Source organism: Schistocerca cancellata, chromosome 4 (genome assembly GCF_023864275.1).
Source record: "Schistocerca cancellata isolate TAMUIC-IGC-003103 chromosome 4, iqSchCanc2.1, whole genome shotgun sequence".
In the NCBI taxonomy this organism is placed as follows: Eukaryota; Metazoa; Arthropoda; class Insecta; order Orthoptera; family Acrididae; genus Schistocerca; species Schistocerca cancellata.
In genome coordinates, this window is record NC_064629.1 from 689,275,503 (window position 1) to 689,300,037 (window position 24,535).

The 24,535-nt window shown below is 37.3% G+C and overlaps 1 protein-coding gene across 1 annotated transcript in view; it reads right to left on the reverse strand.

The window, feature by feature from the left end:
• The window catches only part of LOC126184382 (E3 ubiquitin-protein ligase HUWE1-like), a 219,850-nt gene that overhangs the window by 21,106 nt on the left and 174,209 nt on the right, over positions 1 to 24,535 (reverse strand). The window contains exons 28-38 of the mRNA XM_049926767.1: positions 23,047 to 23,197; positions 22,715 to 22,968; positions 18,991 to 19,084; positions 18,319 to 18,945; positions 16,435 to 16,601; positions 14,693 to 14,883; positions 13,060 to 13,190; positions 12,703 to 12,985; positions 12,342 to 12,617; positions 4,808 to 4,996; positions 2,239 to 2,426 (exon numbers count right to left, since the gene is read on the reverse strand). Coding sequence (XP_049782724.1) covers positions 2,239 to 2,426; positions 4,808 to 4,996; positions 12,342 to 12,617; positions 12,703 to 12,985; positions 13,060 to 13,190; positions 14,693 to 14,883; positions 16,435 to 16,601; positions 18,319 to 18,945; positions 18,991 to 19,084; positions 22,715 to 22,968; positions 23,047 to 23,197 — 2,551 coding nt within the window. The remainder of the gene's footprint in view (positions 1 to 2,238; positions 2,427 to 4,807; positions 4,997 to 12,341; positions 12,618 to 12,702; positions 12,986 to 13,059; positions 13,191 to 14,692; positions 14,884 to 16,434; positions 16,602 to 18,318; positions 18,946 to 18,990; positions 19,085 to 22,714; positions 22,969 to 23,046; positions 23,198 to 24,535) is intronic.

A 24,535-nucleotide genomic window follows, 5' to 3' on the forward strand; every position in this document is an offset into this window, starting at 1 on the left:
TTCTGTGTACAGCATCACAAGGATGTATCCATGTGTAGAGACTCCAAGGAGAAAGACAAATATAAGATTGCATTTGTTGTCACCATACAGGCCCAACCGTAAGGAGCCACTGGGTACACACCACCACCACCACCACCACCACCACCACCACCACCACCTCTGGTTGGCACAGACAGCAATTTGGACACCAACCACTACAATTCTGATGTGGCTACACCCTCTTTAATTTTATCTTTCAACTAGGTCATATAATGCCATATGTTGCCTTTGCTGTCTTTACCTACCTTGATACACAGTACGTTAAACTTTAACCCTCATCAGTGCACTCTCTGGACTTCTCAACTGATGACAACAGCTGGTCATGCAATACCAGGAGACTGGCACACCACTACTCACCAGCCATCATGGCTTCTTAACTCTGGTATTGAGTTGAAGCATTATGACCATTATCTCCCAGCCAAGCTCATGCTATTCCCAAATAGGTTCGAGCCATTTTTGCTGCAATAGGCAGCAACTATGTGTACTAAATTTTGTACCCTGTACACCATCCAATCACCTAAAAATTCTGTAGTATATTCTTCCTAAGATATTGTATGTGCATCATAAATAATATCACATTATTTGCTACCCCTCCTGGCATTACAATTTAGATGTACAGCAATGTATTCTATATTATTGTTTTAATGATGTGTTCCAAATGCTTGAGAATATTTTTGCAGTGGATCTAGAGAATGAAGAATCTAATCTCATGCTACAATGTGAATTGATGCCTATTTTACAGAATTAAAAACTCTGATTTTATTTTGCTCTAAGTATTAACTCCAATGCTAGAACAAAAATAAGAATCCTGTTTTATATTTATTCTCACAGATATGTGACAAAGAATTTACTTCATCATAAAACTTCATCTTGTTATAAAATACTGCCAGCATTTTTGATCTAATTATACGAAGAGGTGAGTGGCAGTACAGGGAATGGGGGGGGGGGGAGTGGGAATGGGGGGGGGGGGGGGGGTCTGTAGTAGTTTAGCTCTGAAGAAGGGCACCACAGTCAGTCCCTCAGTTACACACCAAGTTGTTACCTTTACTACTTGTTCTTTAAAGGAGGGGTGGGAAGTGGTGGGGGTGGGGGAGCAGTAGTTTCCTCACAAATACAATCCATAATTTTGTTAATACCCAGTAGTTACACCATCTGCTAAATTGCTGCATGTTCAATCTTAATTTTATGTCACACTACAAAACCATCTTTCTACAAACATCTTTATACTGCTGCCACAGAGAGTGTTAGAGGCAAGGAAAATAAACTGTTTGATAAAATTTGTGTACTAGCAGAACTACACAGGAAAGAAAGAAAGAAAAAAGATTATGAATACAGTAAATGAATTGACAAGTTGAGAAACACAGAAAATAAAAATAATAATCTGAAATGTTTACAACACAACACTGTTATGGACTCGTGCATTAGTTAACCTTATAAATCAAGGAAGATCTACAAGGGCATTCTGAAACGAAATGTCTTAATTTTTTATGTAAAAAGCTCTTTAAGCTTTTTAAATGAAACAAACATTATTAACATTCTACATCTTTAATATTCATGTCTACATACTTGCAGCCCTTTGCCACCAGAAGGCTCCAAATTTCAGTGTATAACATGGCAGTGTGTAACTTAACTATGCCTGTGCATGACAAACAGTAGCTGTAATCAAGTTGGAAATTCTAAGTGTTCATCCACACATGGATCACCCTCTCCCTCAGCAAGACAAAGCCAGAGCAAACACACAAATGCTATGACATCTGCAAAAATCTGATGCCTTGGGTTCACTGCCATTGATCATCCTCCACACAGTCCCAGCCTGACCTCATCTGATTTCCAAAAACTAAGGACTTCACTTTGATAATGTGCAAGGTGCAATAATGTACAAAGGTGGTGCAAGCACAGGTGAGGTTGTGTGTTTGTCAAAAAAGTCAAACATTCTACAGTGATGGTATCAACACACTACTCTCATTGGTAGAAATGTGTTCATTACTAGGGTGACTATTTTTGGAAATAAATATGTAGATACAGAGAATAAAGATGTAGAATGTTAGTAAAGTTTGTTTTATTTGAACAGCTCTAAGTTTTTCATATGAAAAATTTCAGAGGAACTACTTTTCAACATACCCTCGTATATATAGTATCATATAAGAACTACTTTTCTTTCAATATAATGTAGCAAGGAAATACGAGATATCAACTTACCTCAGCACTGAAGGTGAGATCATAACCTAATGAACTGATGTGGTTTTCCATTAAATAAACCAAGCCTTGATAAAAGGTATAGTCCTCACTTTCCATATCCGTGTATTTAACAGGAATTCCAAGGATATGTTTGTAGAAAGATCTTGTGAAATAACATTCAAGAAGTTTGTTGTCATAAATGGCCTTTGCTGAAAAATTAGGAAAGTGATACACAGATTAAGAATGACAGCTGCAGTACAGACAAGGAAATAATATCCAAAGAGACAAAGTGGTAGTAAAACTCAAATCAGCCGCTTAATTGCTTCTCATTTACACATCACTCTCTCTCTGTCCATCCCCTCCCCTTCCCCCTCTGTACTTACATCTCCCTTATTTCTCTCTCTCTCTCTCTCTCTCTCTCTCTCTCTCTCTCTCTCTCTCTACCTATCCAGTGCTCTATCCACCTCAGCCTTCCTCCACAACAGCTTGATGAAGCAGGCCAATACAACCACAACAACAAGCCTGTTATGCAGAACAATAAGCCAAGCTGATACTACTGCAACACTCCTACTGAGCAGAGCAGCCTACACATTTGGGTCTGGATAGCAGTTTCTCGCCCCCTGATGTGTAGATTGCTCTGCAAAACAGTTCGATGAGGTAGGATGATACTATTCCCCACATGCCATGCCTGTTGTGCAGGGCATTTTTTGTGGTTTGCCTTAGAAATGTCTAGAGGTAAAAACAATTAAAACATACTTTATTCAAAAACTTGTTAATAACTAAGAATGTTACCATTGTAAGCTCTACAGACAACAGAAATTTATCAGCAATGTTTTGTGTTATTCTTTCTTCTGCTGATTTTCTGATATTAATAATGGTAACAAGTTTAGCCTTCAACCACTTAGAAATCAGTACAAAACCCTTCCTGGAGATTAAATACTTTTACAACTGGAGCAAATAGGAGATCCTACATACTACTAGTAAAATTACAAATATTCCACGTCTGGGACAGATTGCATACAGGCTAACAAGAGATGCAGGCTACGTAACTTAAAAGATGATGTTCTGACCATAATTTCCTAACTATTGCAAGTTGGTAAACCCAGTATAAATGCAATTCAAAATTCTTCAGAATTAAACTATGATAATGGCTACTCCGAAAAAAAGGTACACTTACAACAAGGTTTCAACTTAGAACTATTTGTGGCCATTTCCATATACAAGATCTGTTTAAAAAATTCTGGAACATTCATAATTCAGCACCAATGGTGTGTTGGAACAAAAGGCAGTTAGCATCCCTGTACATGCCTGTGTTTACTGTGTAACTGGTGGAAGTTTTATTGTGATGTGTGTCTGGTAGTTACTATTTAGTGCTGTATTGAGTAGAACACAGTTTGCGAATATCGAGATGGCAGAGCTAGAGGAGCAATGCATCTACATTAAATTTTGGACTAAAATCGAGAAAACTGACTGAATGATGCAGGAAGCCTACTACAGTGATCAGTGCTTAAGCTGTACTCAGCATTACAAATAGTTCACACAGTTTCAAAATGGCCGGATGGAAGTTGAAGGCAACCCTCGTTCGTAATGCCCCTAGATGTCTACCGATGATGCTCATGTCAGGAACATCAATGAAACTGTGAGTGTCAATCGAAGACTGACTGACCAAGAGGTTGCAGAAGAACGTAACATTTCAGTTGCATCATGTCACGAAATCCTGAGAAGGAAACGGCCTGAAATGTGGCAAGACAATTCCTGGCTCTTGCATTGTGATAATTCACCTGCACATTCATCCCTGTTTATGTGCGACCATTGTGTGAAAAATGAAATCACTGTGCTGCCCCAACCTCTGTACTCTCCAGACCTGGCCCCTGCAGACTTTTTTATTTCCAAAGTTGAAAAACCCTGTTGAAAGGGCAAAGATTTGCAATGATAGACAAGATAAAAGAAAATTTGCAGGTGGTGCTTCACATGATCCAGCAAGAGGTATACCAAGCCTGTTTCCAGAATTGGGAACAGCATTACGAGCAGTTTGTTGACTGTGAAGGAGAGTATTTTGAACGAGATCATGCACAATATGTAAAAGGTACGTGTAGAAAAATTTCCGGCATTTTTTGAACAGATTGCACACAAGGTCTGTGAATGCATGTAAACATAAGCAAAAATTTCTGTAAAATAAGACTTTCAATAACTTAGTTGCACACAAAAATGATATAAATCAAAAGAAGTGTATTAGTTAGCTGGTAAAATGTTTCTGGATTTGCAACTACATGGCTAACTGAACTCTAAGTTGAAGTATTGCAGCAAATTTGAACACAAACTGAAACAGAATTTCAACATGGTATGTTCATATCATGGGACCATTTTGAAAGTGCCATTGAGTTCACAGTGGCTAATTTGGTTGAAAGTGAATATATTACACACACTAAGTGCTATTTAGGCATTACACTCATGTCAGCACTATGACATACTATTCATTGTCCAAAGATGGCATCTGCCCTGTAAAACAGTGTGCAATTATGTAAGTGGTATCGCTATATTTTACAAGAATCAATATTATTAATCAATATAAATAATTTGCAGAACTTACCAATAACACGCCCAACAAACTTGAAGTAGCAGAGATGGTTGGGATTGCAATGAGAAGATGAGTTTATCATGTAGGTTACTCTATCTCCAGGTGAAGTTGTAAATAAGGCATACATTGGATTAAATATCTCCCGTGATATAATAACATACCACTCCCTCAACAAACCACCTGCATCCTGGCCTTCTTCACCTTTAAAGTACATCAGTTACATTTGTAAATTGAAAAAGTATCAGCAAGGAAAAAAAAAAATAAATCATCTTACTTCTACTAAAATTTCAATAGGAAATTACTGAAATTGGTTAGCATGTAACTATGTTGCATAGACTGTAATAAAAAAATTGTCAGATGATTTTCCTTACTGAAATGTAAGTGAAATTGAACTCTGAAACATGAATAATTTTCAACGTATCGGTCATTATTCTTGCTGTACACACCTATTTAAGAGACTAATTAGATGCAAATGCAAGATGACCATGTATTGTTGCTTGTGATTGTCAAACCAGTAAACAAAAACTATCCTACAAGAAGTTCTCAACAAATATCAAGTCTTAAACTGTTGTCAATGCCTGGCCAACGAGTTAAGTAAAAAAAGACAAGATCAAGCCAATAATACAACAATTCTTTTGCCAACGATCAAATTTAAAACTGCAGCATGAAGCATACTAACAGGCATAAGAGACATGCCAGTAAGAGAACAATTAGAAGGAAAGACGTGTCAATTACTAACAGGAAATTTAGGCATACGAGCTGCTTCCTCTATTTGAATGTAACATCCCATTCTATATCAGCAAGAAATTCTTCAAACAGTCCATCATTGTTAGAAATAATTTGAAGTGCAAAAATATTTAGAGATCTTTTTGTGTCTTTTTACAAAGAACTTTCCGCATTTTGTGTTTTGGTGTTTATCAATATTTGTTCTTCACTGAACATATTAGGCCTTCAATTAATAGATTCAGTAACAACTTGAGGTCTGCAAGCACAAAGCAAACATTTCCACACACAGCACTAAGTATGTTTCCTGAGTAACTCAGTGTGAAGAATATTATTTCCATGTTTAATGGAAGGAGTTATCAACAACCTTTCAACAAATTTGCAAACAACAAAATTTAGCACATAAAAATTCTCTCTCTAATTGCATTAGTCTCATTTTCATAATCATGTGAATGTATCTACATCTACATGATTACACTCTAAATGCACTCTGGAAAAATGAACACTTAAATATTTCTGTGTGAGCTCCGACTTCTCTAATTTCATCGTGATTATCATTTCTCGCTATGTATTTACACATTCAGAGGAGAAAGCTGGTGATTGAAATTTCACAAGAAGATTCTGCTGCAACGAAAAACACACTTGCTTTAATGACTGCCATCCTAATTCGTGCATCTCTCCCCTATTTTGCCATGATACAAAAACGAGCTGCCTTTCTTTGAACTTTTTTGATGTCCTCCATCAGTCCCCTCTGATGCGGATCCCACAATGCACAGCAATACTCCAGAGGGGGGTGGGGTAAGGGGGGGGGGGTGGGGGGTGGCAGACAATAGTAGTGTACACAATCTCTTTAGTCAATGTGTTGCATTTTCCAAGTTTTCTACCAATAAATTATACAGTCTTTGGTTTGCTTTACCCACAATTTTGTGTATGTAATCATTCCAATTGAAGTTATTTGCAGCTGTAATCCCTAAGTATTAAGCTGAATTAACAGCCTTTAGTTTTGTGTGACTTATTGTTTAACCAAAATTTAGCAGATACCTTTTATTACTAAAGTGGGTAACTTCACACTTTTCATTATTTACAGTCTATTGCCACTTTTTACACCATACTGATATCTTGTCCAAATCATTCTGGATTTGGTATTGATGATCTGATGACTTCGCAAGATGGTAAATGACAACATTACCTGTGAGCAATCTAAGAGGGCTGTTCAGATTGTCTCCTATGTTGCTTATGTAGATAAGAAACAGCATAGTGCCTATAACACTTCCTTGGGGAATGTCAGATATTACTTCTGTTTTACTTGATGACTTTCTGTCAATTACGACAAACTGTGTCCTACCCAACAGGAACTCGTGAATCCAGTCACACAACTGAGATGATACTCCATAGGCACGCAATTTGATTAGAAGACGTTTGTGAGGAACAGTATCTACAACGTTCTGGAAATCTAAAAATACAAAATCAATTTGACAACCCCTGTTGATAGCACTCATTACTTCATGAGAATAGAGTGCTAGTTCTGATCCACAAGAACGATTTTCCTGTATCCGTGAGGACTATTAGTCAATAAATAATTTTCTTTCAGATAATAAATATTAATACAGAATATGTTCCAAAATCCCACTGCAAATCGACATTAGTGATATTGACTGTAATTCAGTGGATTGCTCCTGTTTCCTTTGCAACTTTCCAGTCTTTAGGTACACATCTTTCGATGAGCGAGCGGTTGAATATCATTGTTAGATATGGAGTTATTTTATCATCTTACTCTGAAGGGAACATTACTGTTACGCAATCTGGACCAGAAGCCTCCCCTTTGTTAAGTGATTTAAGCTGCTTCTCTACACCGAGGCTATCTACATCTGAGTTACAGAAGATGGCAGTTTTTCTAGATTCAGATCCTGGAATATTTACTTCATCCTCTTTGATGAATGAGTTTCGGGAAAGCATGTTTAGTGCTTTAGTGACACTGTTATCAGAGACATAACCATTGTTACCATGCAGTGAAGGTATTGATTGAATTTTGTCACTGGTGTATTTTACACATGACCAGAATCTCTTTTAGTTTTCTGCTAGATTTTGTGATAAAGTTTCATTGTGGCAGCTATTAAAAGCATCTTGCATAGAAGTTCCCACTAAATGTCAAGTTTCTATAAAACTTCGCCTATCTTCTGTATTTTGTGTTCTTTTTAAAGTGGCATGCTTTTTTGTTGCTTCTGCAAGACTGCTCTGACCTGTTTAGTGTACCACGGGAGATCAGTATATCACTTATTAATTTATGTTGTATATATCTCTCAACTGTCATTGATAAAATTTCTTCGAATTTAAACCACATCTGGTCTATGCTTACTTAGTCAGATCAGAAGGAGTGGAGACTGTCTCTTAGACAGGCGTCTGGAGTTTGTGTTTATTTTTGTTGGGCTTAGATGATACAGTGTTCAGTCTCACTATAACTGCCTTTGTGGTCATTAATCCCTGTAACTGTCATGATGCTCTCTATTTGTTCAGGGTTATTTGTTGCTAATAGGTGAAGTATGGTTTCGCAATCATTTACACATTGCGTAGGCTACTGAACTACTTGTTTGAAATAATTTTCTGAGAAAGCATTCAGTACAATTTTGGTCAATGTTTTATGCCTACCACCAGCTTTAAGCATGTATTTTTCCCAGCATATCGAGGGCAGAATGCAATCATCACCAACAAAAATTGTAAGAATGTGATACCTATTTGAGATGAGATTCAAGTGTTCTTTGAACTGTTCAGCAACTGCATCATCAGAGTCAGTGAACCAGTAAAATTATTAGCTTATTCCAGTTGTGAAGTATAACCTCTTACCCATATTAACTCACAGGAACTATCCACTTCAATTTCACCACAACATAAATTAATTCTGACAGCAATAAAAACTCCACCACTGGCTGAATTTAATCTGTCCTTTCTGAAAAAATTTCATCTGAACTTATTTCCAGCTTTAGCCAGCTTTCTGTACCTATAACAATTTGAGCTTCAGTTCTTTCTAATCAGTGCTTGCAGCTCCAGTTCTTTCCCAACACAGCTACAACAATTTACAAGTACAATATCACTTTTTGCTATCTCTACCTTACTGTGTTTGCCCTGCACCCTTTCAGACTGACAGCCTTTCTGTAGTTTCCCCGAGACCCTCTAACAACTGTGCAATCCCTTCCACACAGCCCCTACTAGCCATGTAGCTGCTTCCTGTGTGTATGGAAGCATGATCCATTAAGCAGAACTTGGAAACCCACCACCTGATTGCGCAACTCGAGGAACTTTCAGCCTACACAGTCGCAGGACCGCATGAGCCTCTGTACCAAAGGACCACAGTCAGTCCTGTCGACAATGCTGCAGATGGTGAGCTCTGCCTTCATCTTGCAAGCAAGACTGGCAGTCATTACCAATTCAGCAAGCTGGCCAAAACCAGAGAGAAACTCTTTTGTTCTTAAGTGACACATATATTTGGTACAGCCATGAGCCTACCACCCACAACTGGCTGCACCTTGTGCTCTTCATGGCATCAAGAAGGACCCTTTATCTGGAATGACTCCACCCGGTCTGCACACTGAGTGCACATTGCACTTCTTCCCCTCCTTTGCAGCCATACCTCTCAAGTGCTCATCACATGCCTAATGTTGGAGCTTCCAACTACTAGCAAACCCACTCTCTGTGGGCTGAGAGGCTTCCTCTGAAACGGGGGGAACATCCGCATCTGGCTCAGAGCCTGAAACCTGTTTGTTCAAAAAATCAGGGCAGCCTTCTGATTACCCCCATAGTAATTCTTTTGCTTCCTGGAGGGGGTCAGCCTCAGCATAGGCAGTGAGCAGGGCAGCCACAGCAGTGGACTGAATGGGACACACGTGGGATGTACTTGATATCCCTCGGATCCCCACATCCAACCACCTACAGTGACGCCCACTGGCAGCAGGTTTAAGCTGTGTGATGGAAGCCAACACAGCCTGAAGATTTGAGTGAAGGGTCACCAACTGGGCTCACATCTGTACACAACAATCACAGTCCCTATCCATACCAGAGACAGCAAAAGATATACACTAGACAGTTAAACGTGGAATTGTGCCTGATAAATAAACACACATGAAATTAATGACTTGAAACTAAAGAGCACTCAAATATGCAAGAAAGTACAGAAATAAACTAGTAACTACATAGATAACTGAAAATAAGTTGCTCCTGTTTGTAGCTCATAGAAATATGTAACAAATGAATGGTGTACTCGCCTTATTAGAAGCAGGAAAGTGAGGTGCAGTCTCACTGATGGTCTGACAGACACTGGTAATAAGAGTATGTGTTTAAAAAAAGTTGTAATATTTTTCCTTATTAAGAAGTGTACAAAATTATCCAGCTTACTGTTTCAAAATTTGTGCTTTGTTATGTTTTTTCAATAAAATGTCTCCATCCAGTTTTTAGACTGTTGTTTCTCTTTTGAAATCGTATGAAACATTCATGTCTCAAATTCATGATGCTATTACAGAAGAAATACTATATGACCATCTACTGCGAGTATCTGCTAAGTTCTATAATACAACCCCAGCCTCTAATTAATTTCCACTACAATCCCCTCATTATTTCCACTGCAATCGGCAGACCTGTACCTCATATAAAAACCCCCAGCACAGCCATTCCCTCTCCAAGTGTAATCTGTCAGACGGGCACCATCATCATTTCTTATATGCAAGTTAAACATCCTTTCATCAGCTTCTACCTTCCAGATTACAGAGACAGTACTTTAACATGCTGCAGCCAAATAATTCTTATAATTTCAGCTATGTGCTGGATCACTGCTGTGATAAAATCTTCAACTGAACAAACTGTTCAGCCTCTACAATCTGAGCCAAACATCATTCCATGTACCACTTTGTAATGTTTTTCTTCACATGAGAGTCCAGCATCCTACACTTCTACAGGTAGCCCCTCTTGTACAAATGTTACTTTTCCTATGACATATGACACTTTTAAAGTATTTACACAAATGTTGCACTACAGGATGTGGTGTCAGATCTCCTTTGCTGCCAAGAAGGACAATACTTTCTCACCTTAAAGTGTTCTTCATTCTCATGAATTTTAAAATGAATGTTGATATGTATGAGGGAGAGAAAATGAGAATCTTTCTTCATCATTTGCAATAAACAGTTTATGATAATAAGTAGTGACCTAAAAGTGAACTCTGCCTTCAGAAAGTTATGTACTTTGTCAATCCAAACATGTAAGCAAATCACTTATACCAAAATATTTCCGATTCCTGAAAATTTATTTCCTTAACACCGATTATATTATGTTCTTCATAACTCAAATCTATGACAGACTATATTACTAAGTCATTACTATCTTTGATATTTTTCAGAAGTAAAATGGAGGAAAAAATAATCCTACACTGTTTGGGTCACTTGCTATGTTTTATTTGAATTGCCTGTGGCAACCACTAACAGTTCATCTTCAGATCAACGTAACTGATAAAAGAATGAAGAGGGGTGTGATAGCACAAAAACATGTAACATTAAAAAGATACGAACAGTGGCAACATAAAAATAAAATCACACACAAAATTCATACCTATTATAAAGGAGCACGGCTTACCAAAAGGGCAAGGGTTCATACAAAACTACGCAAATTGTACAAATTAAGCTATAAACAACATTATGTTTACAGTCATATGAGAATAGACAAGTAAAAGCCACCTTCTGTGCGTGTGAAATAAAACATTTGATTTTATAAAATTACACAATGAGAGCAAAAATGTACAAGCCCACCCACTGAATTTTTTCTGGCCATCATCACACACTGATGTTGGGTACGTGGTAGTCTGCACTACCAGCAGGCTGTAGCATACAAACACCCACCATTGCCAAAGATGCTGCTCAACCTACTTCAGATAGTGATCTCTTTTGGCTGTTACAAACATTTATATTTTTATTCTTACAGGTAATAATTCATATGTATTAACAGTCATGTTTTATGTATACGTACTTTCAGTCATTACTTTGATTATGTTATTATTTTAACATTGTACATGATGACAAAGGTGGCTTTTATTTCTATAATGTCGCAGAAATATGAACACATCATCATGTGAACTGCAACATACTTCCCTTTTATCTTCATTTTACAATTTTGATAGTTATCTGTGAGTTCTCACCCTGCACTTCAGCTGCAACTCATGGTAATCAGTATGAATTACTTCACAATATTTTATTTCTATTCTGCCATCGTATCTTTTTACTTACATTGCTATCAATTTTGTTCTACCCATCCTTTTTCCTTCCATTATCAGTTATGTGGATCTGAAGATGAGCTGTATCATGGATCAATACTGGTAATATGAATAAAACATAGCAAGTGATCCAAACTGTGTGTTTCCTTTGGAGTTACAGTAGCCACTGTCCCCCGCCCCTCTCTTGAGACATCAGGTCTTCAATTAAAGAAATTTTTATTGAGAATTCAATAAAAAGGAGCTATATTATTAAGAAAATCATGAAAAAAGCATTATGGCCTATGGAATGTAGTTCTTCACACTATCTTCATTACACTTTTACACACCAGTATCAGTTCAGTTATACTGATAGCAAACACAATTATTTAGTAAGTTTTGTCATCACTAGGCTACAGTAATGGACTCAGCACAGCATTCAGATAGTGTGCTGCTAAATACTGAACTGCAAAGACTCACCTATACACAAAGTTTTAATTTAATGTAATCATCCATATGGGAGACATTACTTAATTTTTGTATGATATATTCTATTCCATAAAGACTCTGCCAAGTCAGTAAAGAGAGAAATATGTTTACCTTCAAACACAATGTAGAATCTATTTTTCCATTCATCTGCACTGCGACGATGCAGTTCTCTAAATGAATCTTCAAACACATGGCTTCTCCTGACATGTACAGCTAATTCTTCTCTGCGGATACCCTCATCCATTCGCTCTAGCTCTGACCGGAAGTAGCGCCTCTTTACATCAAAATCCAAAATCCTTGTATGGTCTACAAGCACAGCAAATGGTCCATCAGCTATATTTATTGTCGACTGCCGCAGTATTTCATTGAGGACAACTCTGTGGGTTTCTGGTGGGCAAAGAAAGATTTTAAAAATTTTAAGAGTCACTGTAAGCAATGTAATGACACCCTGTTAAAAAGCAACAATAAGTACCAGCAAAGACTAAGAATTTTGGTTTCGTTGGAGGTCGTGGAACTGATACCGCAAACAAACTCTCCCAGTCAACTCTGGAACTGCTTGGAGAGGACTGTGGGTTTGCACTTGCTTCAGAATCTGGTGGTAGTGGTGAGACCGGGGCAACACTTTGTTGTGCCACACCAGATGTGGAAGCACCAGCCTGTTCAGCTTGAGTCACTTCCTGCCCTTTTGGTGCAGTTTTCTTCTCTTCACTTGGGGGAGGAGGAGTGTGCACAAGAAAAAATGCTTCTACTGCAGGCTGGAAATAAAATTTGACGTAAGTCATGCAACCACAAATTGTGTATTATCAACAATTTACTAACCAGTTCTTACCTGCAAAACAAGAACTGCATGAGAATCTGGGGTATTGGACAATTCACTTAAGCAAGAACTCAATACGTCCCACAAGTCATCGAGAGGGAGCAAAGTTGCCAAGTGCGGCACTTCATTTGCTTCCGGATTTGCTGAAGAAAAGAAGTATTTTTTTTTAAAATGTGAAAGTTTCTAATGTAAGCAGATGTTCAGTATCATCAAAGCTAAGTATCACACAAACAGGAAAAAAAAATGTTAATCTAAAGTATTTTATTTCCAGAATTACATGAATGCTTGGTATCTGTTCTTTCAGAAATGTCCAAAAGAATAGACATCCAAAATTCATATAATTGGGTCATTTCAATGGGTTATGAATCCACCACCTTCAGTGTGAATGCACAAATACATTTGAATCCCGACAGGAATCTCAAAGTAGCGAACATGGAGGACATGGACAGGGACTGTGGACAGGTTATGCTAGGTGGGAATGTGGGGTGACCGAGGGGGCATACCGAGGTAGTCCTTGTAATTGTGATAAACACTGTGTCCAGGTGGCACAGTAGTTAAATGCAAATGCCTAGCAAACAGGAGATCCTGGATTCGAATCCCAGTCCGGCACACATTTTCACTTGGACCCGCTGACTCCGCATGAAGTCCCAACGCAGCTGACAGCATGAGTTCCTTTCCTTTCCTTCTTTCTCCCTCCATCTTCAATTTACATAATACTTCCTGAATCAATCTAAAAAGCTATACAGATTATATTTACTTTTTCCTTTAACAATTTATTCCCGCAGTTACCAGTAAATAATGGGTGTTATTCAGGGACTTTAAGAAAACAATAATTGGAAATATACAAAAGATTATTTTTATTTGTATATTATTTTTATAGTCAACACCAGCGAAACAACAGGTCTCCATGAACTGCCCATGTGCTAGTGAATAAGTTACAGTTTTTATTCGAAACATGCACTGAAATTGTCAGTACGTTGTTCTCTACTCCCCTTTCCTTTCCAAGTAGAAATTGACTAGCAGTTAACTATAATGCCTTTAATTTTTATGTGAAGATCACAACTGAACCAAAAGTAATATGTTTGAAGAGATGTTATGCACAGAAGAAGAAGAAGAAGAAGAAGAAGAAGAAGAAGAAGAAACAATTGTAAAGTACCAGGAGAGAGAAAAGTAAGTTATACCCATGTCAAAAGGAAGGCTATAGGCAAAAGAAAGACCGAAAAATATTCAAATTAGAAATAATTACACAACGTACAGGATTTAAATGCTAAGTAAATGAATAATTCTGGAAAATATAAGTTTATTATGAATTTTATATTCACAAAATAGATATATACATCATGACTGCTGAATTTTGTAATACATACTGTATACGGACAATTTGGAAAACTACAATGGAAATCATTTCTGCATTCAGTTTCATGAATTTGGCAAAAAATCAAAATCTAAGAGGCTTTTTCTTTTCCCAAGAAAGCAATTTTACAGCTCAGTTGATTTATTAGCGGAAATAAGAATTTTGCCGTTTTTATGTATTTTTCCTTATCAATCATTTGATAATAACTATAGCAACAGAAATAATAAACCATGCTGAAAACTTTGTGTGAACATACAATTTTGCTTCAATCATGTCTGAACAATTACTTACCCACATTATCCTTCAGTCTTTTATGTGCCTCTTTGATGGAATCTCTTATCTGAACTATGACTTTTAGTGTTCTTAAGAAGAATGCCTGACTTGAAGTTTTTGATGTCAGCAAATTCACATTTGTTACAGACCAGTCGTAGCGAGCTTTCCCTTTGACAGGAGCATTTATTACCACACTGTGTTTGGTAAACCTGTCGAAAAGGACATATATGAATATATTTACTCACTCACACACACACACACACACACACACACACACACACACATTAAATATCACAGTTATGTCACAATAAAACATGAATTCTAAGTCTCCAGCCTCCAGCACATGTCTTACATGTGTGATAACCAGATACTAGTGACTGCACTGAATGAGTAATATTACAGAGTTTTAAGGTCTCAAGAGGGGTGGACATCACTGTTTAAATAAAAAAGAAATAATGTGATGATTACTAAACAGACTCAACTGAAACAATTTGAAGTTGCTAAGCGAAATGTAAAAAAAAAAAAAAAAAAAAAAAAAAAAAAAAAGAAGGGAATGAATGTGACGTGGAAATAATATGAATAGCATGTAAGTACTATAATACTTCACAAAATATGTTTCTTATCAACTTCCAGTTGTTTAAGTTTGGTTAATTTAGTCATCATCACATCGTTTGTTTTTTATTTAAACAGGGATTTTCAACGTTGAGCAATGAAACATATAATTGAATGTGTGTGTGAATTCCTACGGCACCAAACTGCTGCTGTTATCGGTCCCTAGACTTACACACTACTTAAACTAACTTATACTAAGAACAACAGACACATCCATGCCTGAGGGAGGACTCTGACCTCTGGTGGGACGGTATAATTGAATGTAAAACCCACTGAACATAGGCGCAAGCCCAAAACAGACTGTATATTAAATAAAATCATTGTCTATTGTGACTGGTAGCAGTTGTTATTCACACCCTACAAAGGAACAGTCACGGAATTAAGCTCCGTCCATCATGGATAAAATTCACTCATAGAATAAACACTGTTGGAACTAAGTACTTGTCCAAACTGATCAAGGTTTCTGGAAGAAATCAAATGCGTCAAGTGAGAAACATATTCCTAAAGTAAACTGTGTAAACAACCAAACAGAAATAATGATTATGAGCTACTTACTCATAGTCAGTTTTCTGGTAATTAGCGAGACAGTAACAGTGAAATAGCAATTACACATTTCAAACTGTCAAATATAGCCATATCCTGAATATTGATTGATATGTAATCTCCTTCGATATATTTATTATGCAAGACTTTAGTAAAAGTGTGTTACCAGACAAATTTTTATTTCATGTAAGCTTAAACTGTATATGGCTACCTTGATTATACTGAATGTAATTTATCACTGCCAACTTTGATGATGATAGCAAATTATATGGTGAACTACTTAAGTAGGACTTAACAAGAAATGGGGAGATATATTCGGAGAGAGATTTACTCCAAGTAAAGTTTCCAAACGCCACCTATCATAATTATGAAACAAGCCAGTAAAACAGAATAAAGCATACAAAATGCATTAAACAGCATGCCATGGCAAAAAAATGTTTTGATCCAATAACAGTAGCCTCTTTATGGATGGGCTATTTCAAATGTGTGAACTGTATACTAGACACTTTGCAGATTATGGATACAAAATTCTAATATAAACTTTAAGTAAATCTCAATAGGCTGGTAATATGCCATGCAAGGAAGCCTAGTAAGTTAGAACACACCTGTCCATTAAAGTTCCTTTTGGAAGTTTATCTGTAGGTGAAGTATCATCTTCATGTTGTCTTTTCAGTCTCTTATTTGAAGCCTTCAGATCCTTCAATACCTGCCCTATATGCTGTTTCAGCATCTTTCCTAGCTCCATGGCACCTTCAACCAAAAGATCTAAAGTCTGTTTATGGAGAAATAAAAAAACAAATTAGTCTAATGAATAAGTGAGTAACTGTATCATAGTTGCATACTCTTAACATTTTTAGGAATTTAATTTGATTTAATGAATCATTTCAAATACTCCAGTCACCACCCCATGACTCCAGCTGCTGCTAGTAACAAAGTGTATGGCATTTACAATCCTCAGTCAGATGTTGAAAGTCCGGGGGGGGGGGGGGGGGGGGGGGCATAAGTAATGAGCATCTGAACAAAAAGCAACATTTGAATCTGAAGCAGTTTTTTCACAACAGCAGCTCATCACTCGATAAAAAGCAATTGTAGCTGTAGCCATATATTACATACCACGCAGTCTGGCAAGAACAATTGGAAGGTCAAAGACGGAAATAACTGACCCAAGATACCAGATTAGATTAGGAAAGAACTGTTAGGGGAATATGCGAACAACCTTAGCCACAATGTTACTGATTTGCAACCACTGAACAAGTGGTTGGCACATGCAGGTTTGCGTGCCAAAATGGAGGGTCTTCTGGCTATAATATAGGATCAGGTCATTGTGACAAGAAACAACTGGAACTACATGCTGATGGTCCACTCAATAGATGACAGTTGCAGGAAGTTTGGAGATCAGAAGGAGATTGTATCACACATTACATCTGGATGTAAAATCTTTGTACAAATAGAATACTTGATAATGCATGACAAAATTCTCAAAATTTGGGATAGGACAAGAAGCTAATTTGAGACTTTTGCCTGTATTACAGATACAGTCCTCTCACCATTATAGGCAACAAAACATTCAATGGAACCACAGCATAATATGCAATAAAACAATACATTGTAACTGATCTGACATAGTAATGACCAATAAACCCGAGCAAGTCACCTTCCTTGTATAAGTCATTATATCCAACACCTATAATTTGTGAACCACTTGCAGTGAGATGATGGCCAAATACAGGGATTTGGCAGATGAGGTAAAAGCCATGTGCAACATATGTCTGTACACATCATCCCTCTGGTAATATCTGACACTGACAAGACAGTAAAGTCTAAGAGTCTAGGGGATTCACAACTGCATCCTTAGCTCTTCTGGCAACTGTAGGAGGCAGCTGTAATTAACACCTGCAGAATAGTTCATCAGGTTCTCAGAGAACATAGCTAACTACGAAATAACTTTGTGTTCAAATAATCATTATATCAATAATATGTAAAAATGTGTAAAACACCAACCACTACAACAATCTTATTACACTCTTCTCCTCCACTGAAGAGAGAAAATTAGGGCTTAACATTCCATCAATAGCAAGGAAATTTGAAATGGACTGCATATTCTGATGGGACTAGGACAGGGAAGCAAGTAAGTTGCATCCTTCACAAAGCAACCTGCAACCTTCCCAGCATCCATTTATAAGAACAGCACAAAAAATCAATCTGAATGATCTTATGTACTTCACATTTTTATGCCATAAGGGAATCTTATCTCCTTTTAAGGAGAATGCACCACTTTACTTTTGAACTGATCAATTCTCCAGACAAGGAGTTCACAATGTATTCTATATTGAAGCACCCTACGATCATGCACTACTTGATTCCACAAGCAGCTTACTGTGTCCCAAAAACCAATGGATATCCCCCCCCCCCCCCCTTTCTCCCCAACGATTCTATAAGGCAACTCTAATATTATGGTGTATTTACTTGAAAAATATTTAGAAACTTACAACACGTTTTGCTGGATAGAAACAATTTGCCAAGTTGAGGAAAAGTGTTGTTATGTCCTCCAATCCTTCTTCTGAACAGCAACGAGATGTCAACACATCAACTGCCAGCTTCATGTGAGGTTTTGAAATTGGCAGAAGTTCTTCTTTTGGATTTTGTTCGCCACTGTCTTTCATATCTGTATGGACTATTTCTGGCAGTCCAGCTGATACATGTGAAAGAAGCTTCAGCAGTTTGTCAACAAGTGGTTTGTTTTGAGTTATAGTGGTAGAACTCAACAGAGCAAATAATCTTCCAAATGCTGAGCCTTCAAATATTGAAGGTGTCATTTCTTCTTCATCTGAAACATGAACTAAATATGGACGTGCAACACTTTTCCCTTTTCTAGTGCATTGTGATTCTAATTTCAATAAGACATCCCAAAAATCTGCGGCTTCTTGTCTGGCAGTACGTCCAGTAGCTTGGCCAGAACCAGATGGCGCTTTTGACTTTGATTCCATTGACTCTTTGTTCTTACTGTCCTTAGCCTCCTTGCTGTCCTTAGCCTCCTTGCTGTCCTTAGCGTCCTTGCTGTCCTTAGCGTCCTTGCTGTCCTTAGCGTCCTTGCTGTCCTTAGCGTCCTTGCTGTCCTTAGCGTCCTTGCTGTCCTTGCTGTCCTTAGCGTCCTTGCTCACTCCTTTGATCTTGTCAATATCTCTGTTCTTGAGACACAACAGGAAGTGAACAGGTAATCCTTTTGCCATTGATATTAGCACTTCAACAGTGTGCCTGGAAAAGAAATTACATTACACTTGCAACAAAGTACATTAACCCTGTACATATTAATCTTTCGGCAGATAATGTTCTAAAAAACAAGAACTTTTTTACTAATGAGAAAGTGCTTTAATGAATGTCATTACATATAGACAAATTGATATAAAATAAAGAGCTTCAAATTTTTGAAGACTGCCATACATAAAATCCCGAGTATAATTGTGCACCAGACTTTCCCTAAAGTAGCCTGACACTTTACTTTTTTACTTTCTGTGTGGACACAAAGTCTACCCATGAATTTCACAAGGACTTTAAATGTTATAGCTATGTGATAAGCATGAAAGAAGGGGATGATTGCCAAGCTGACATCACAGACTTCACAATACCACCTCGATTCCCTTCTTGCCTTTTTCCCCATTTGCATCCCAAACACAGCTGCATATCACCCATGTCTTTGAAGGATGTTTTTTCTTCACATTTGATGAAATAATTGATGGACAGTATGATCAGTCCATCACTTGGGGCTTGTATTTTAAGCAAAATGATCTTGTACTTTTAAAGTAAAATCTGATTTATGGTGTTTTGAAATAATATTCTCGATAACAGCAATACTGGACTCTAGGATTTTTCTTACCTTCTTGTTTTTTTGTGTAGGACTTATGCAGTCCACAAAGCAAATTCAATGAGATGGTGAAACTTTTTTTTTGTAACAATTCTTCCATCTTTTACAAGTCGATGGGTTGTTAACCGAGTGCTGATCTGCCTCATCCAGCACGTTATTCTGTGCCTTGCTTCAACACTTCTCCACGACTTTTTATTTTACTTCACCATTGTGAATTATCTAAATAAATGACAATCTTTTCTAGCTTCCATCAAATTACTGCCAGTTTCATCCTTCTTTAGTTTCCTATGAGGAAATAATGAACATGTCTCTTCTGGACAGCCACACAGTTCCATACATATTAGTTCTCTCAGTCACAATTAAGTCTGCAGGTTGTGAAGATCTGTAGTAGTTATTAACAGAAAAGCAATAACTGTTATTCAAAAGTAGTTTTACTGCTGTCAATACAATCCGAGTTGATTGTAGTGTATCATTATACATTTCACCCAACTTAATTTCTTTTCCTACATATGTAATGATACCTCACAGCCTCCCCCCCTCCCCCCTCCTGCATAACCACTTTTGAGCTATCTTAGCATGACGGATACAATTCCAGATTTTGCTGTTTTCATTGGTAGATACTATGGCCAGTCAAGCCTCCCATCACACAACATCAAACTCTCATAGATCACATAGATCATTATATCTCTGTCTGGCATGCACAAATTTTTGAATCTGTTGTTGAGGTGTTCATGTTTAGCACAATTTTTATTTAGCTTTGGCTCCATATGGTTCACAGGATTGTGTGACTAACTGTCAGAAAAATGGAAGCACTTACTTGGCATCAGAATTAGAGAAAAACTCTAGAGCTTTCAAAATAATGGTGCAGCAAGCATGGGTGATTTCTCCAATAAATTTGGTAATTAGGCTTCATCAAAATTATTTAAAGCAGTACAACAGTGAGAAACACTTACAGTTTGTTACTGGTAGTGTCTTTCCACTGAAAAATGCATTGCACTTTAGAATACTTCTTGTCTCTGTGACAATGATGTTTATCAAGTCATTGTTGATGACCTACTCCATATAACACATTATATAATCTGCACACTTTTCCAACAGATGAATTACAGTGTTTCCTTTGAACAAAACTCTGGCTAGAGCACAGCACGCACAATTATTTCACACTACTGGTGAGCAATTGTCAGTCCTCTCGCAAACTGTCATCACTTTCAGCCTGCAATGAAGTAATACCATATTCTTCAAGTTCCAAGTCACTAAATCAATGGCAAACTCAGGATCACTATAGCCATCCATTTTCAAAATCACTGGTTACACGACATTACAAGACAGGGACTGAAAGTGTGCATTTTGTTGGTAAATATCCAACACTGCACACAGGAAAGGCAGTGGCAACCACTTCAACCGAAACAAGACAGTGAAATTACAAATGCTGGACTGGATGCTCTCTACTGGCTGACAACTCAACTGCTAGCACTGAAATTTATATAATCAATGTTTTTATTTTTACAAAGGTCTGTGGTTATTGTTGCCCAAGTAAACTCAAGATATATAGGTAGCTCGGAATTTTATGTTAAGCGGTTATAGTAACAACAATGTAATGTCTAACTTCCCACACAATCTATTATAATTCTACTTAACAAGTGTGTGTCTTTTGGCTTAAATGGATAGTTTGGTAGCTTCAGTTATCAAGCGGTATATCAAATGATACATATCTTGGGACACTGCACTTTAAATTATCACACTCCTGTGAATACTGTCTTGCCTAGAATATAATGTGAAATGTGTAATCATTTAATTAGCTCAAGAAGTATTTTGGTATGAGATGTTTAATCATTATTTACTGCTGCCAAACTCCCTATATAAGCAGCAGGCAAATAAAAACAAGATAGATGGAAAAAAGGAAGTAAACTGTGTAGTAATCACTACAACTGTTCACACATTTGTTCCAGTGTGAGACAATATTGTCAGTGCTTTCATAGGAAAATGGTTGTTGTTGCCTAAGGAATGATAATTTTATCCAGACATACACCTCTTTGTCCAAAGCAAGTCTACAGCCAAAAATATCTTTCTCCAGGTCTTCAATAAAATGAAAATCAGATGGGAGATATTCGAACTGTATGAAGAATGTGAAGGGCTTCCCTGTGAAATGTCAACAGTGTAGTCAAAGCCACAGGCATGCCAGCTCCGGGAAATTCATGATGCCCTTTTTCATTGACTGCAATGGTCCACTGTTCATTGACTTTCTGGAATACAGCTTCGCAAAATTAATATGAACACTTTGGAATGACTGAAGCACGCCAAGTCCAGATGCCCAGGAATATTTATGGACAGCATCATTCAGCTGCAGGATAAAGCCCACCCCACATGTTGCCAAAAATGTTTAGAGTATGCTGCAGAAGTTTCACTCTTAAGTCCTTCTACATCCTCCATACATTCCTGATCTCTCCCCATGCAATTTACATATTTTTGGAGACCTGAGGAAAGACATTTACGACTGTCTATTTGCTTCATATTATGAGGTGGATCCCTGGGTACAATCACAGTTGCATGGGCAACTGGAAACATTTTTCTGTGAAGGCCTTAACCATCTTGTCTCACTGTGGGATAAATATATTAACAGTTATGGTGACCACTTTTTCCATTTGCCTCATTTTCACTTGACTGCCCTTTGTACCTACTGTTGACTACAAATAGTTCAAATTTCTCTTTCCTTCTATGCTGCGAAGAGTCTATTAAATGTCTGAATTTGTTCACATTAATTACGAGTCATTTTTAAGAATTATTACAGACTCAACTTCAGCTTTATCAGAGTTAATTTTTTGTGCTAATTTAAGTACAATTTCTTTACATATTTAGCCCTAAAGGGCATAAGTAATGTCAATAAACTTAACTGCTACTATTAAACTTAAATAATAATGTAAAACTGTACAAAATTGGTATAAGATATAGTACAGAAAATACATTACACATGTTATGTGTGTGCTAAATCTTGGCACCTACAATACTACAAACAGATTTAGTACCTGAAAACCACAGGACATGCCCGAGTCTGCAGTGTGATGTAAGTAAGTCCACGTTTTGTTGGATATTTAATAAGAGAAAATACTTCAGTTACTCTGCCCAGGGCATAATTGAATGTAGTGTTTAGCCACGCTCCATGAACAGTGACAATATTTGGAGCTTGTGACTGAGATTGTGACCTTGTTGTCATTCGCTTTGGCTCAGGAAGTGAATTTTTATGAGCAAAACTGCATTTCTCCAAAATAGACAGTAAAGCCTGCAACAAGAGCAATTTAATTACACTCAAAATAAGTATCACACATAACTTCATTTAAGTTGAGATTGAAATCCTTACTTTCAGTATCCAGTCTCTTGTAGGTGGATGGTAACATAAATTCCGCAAAACACGGTGAAGACGACCCATGTTCAAAGCCGAATCATCAATGAACAGAAGTACTAAGAGACATGATACTGATTCACTATCCAGCAATGCACGTCCTCCAGTCCTATCAAAAAAATAATATCATTGTCAATAAGGAATAAATGATGGGGAGATAGAGAGAGAGAGAGAGAGAGAGAGAGAGAGAGAGAGAGAGAGAGAGAGAGAGAAAACAATCAATGTCACCTAAAAAACTAAGTTAAACACAGTTTATTCTTATCTATAATCCAGTGACAGGGCCTGCAAGTTTGGTTTTCTAGATCTGAGACTGTCAATAATGTACCTCAGTAGCCATACAAATCTTGCAGCAAACAATTGTTCCTGTCTTACTCTGTGCTGAACAATCTCTCTCAGAACTTACTAGACAGCAAACTTTACTACATAACCAATTTCATTTTAACAACTAGCTCATCTCTGAGAGGTAACATAACACAAAAATGGTAAGGACACAAGAAGCTACAATACCATACAGGTTACTGCAGTGCTTTCCATGATGTTCTAGAGAGGGTTTTCTTTATGTCCATGGACACTAAGCCTCATGTCAGATATAAATATTTGAGTAGCTTAACCACTTAAGAGTCACATTATGTTTTAATTACTTTAGTTTCTTGGTGTTTTCCCTCATCCTACTCCTATCATGATGTCTTGCCATTTTCCAGAAGACCATCATCTCATCTTACTAATAGTCACCTTTGTACTTCAGAAAAATTAATAAAGGAAGTAAGGAAGGACTGGAAGAAATTAGTCTTCTCTCAATGACCAGGTCAGTAGGGATGGCTTACAAGACTGAAATGAACAATAATGGAGCAACAAATTGGTAATGTCCCTGTCTACAAAACTCGCAGCATTTGTGCAAAACTAGTAACAAACTGTAAAAACATCAGTCAGTATGACTACAGGGGATTTGAAACCTGCTCATCCTCATTAACAATCATATGTCTTTAACGACTGCACTACCTCCCTCAGAAATAAAACTGAAAATTAATCCACAGAGATCATGTGCATTTTGACAATTTCCATCTGTTCCACATCCAGTGAGTCCAATTTTACAGCATGTATTCTACCACTGTGACTTTCAAATCACAATAATTAGTATGTACGGATGGATTAGCTTCTTATTTCCCCTCATCCAAATACACTGTTGACCGAGTGGAGAGAGTAGATGTGAAACTGGTAAAAATTGAACCTTATACTTTCCTGTAGCGCTAGAAAGAACCTTCAAAGAACACTTAAAATATATTACATATCTGAAATTTCATCCAACAGTAGCAAAATAACAACTATGCACAGACCACTGTCCTGCCGCCACAAGGAGTCACGCAAATGTCTACCCTACAGTATCAAATTTAAGCTAACATGTTACTTTGGTACACTTCACCTAATTATTATTGTCATCTGAAGTGCA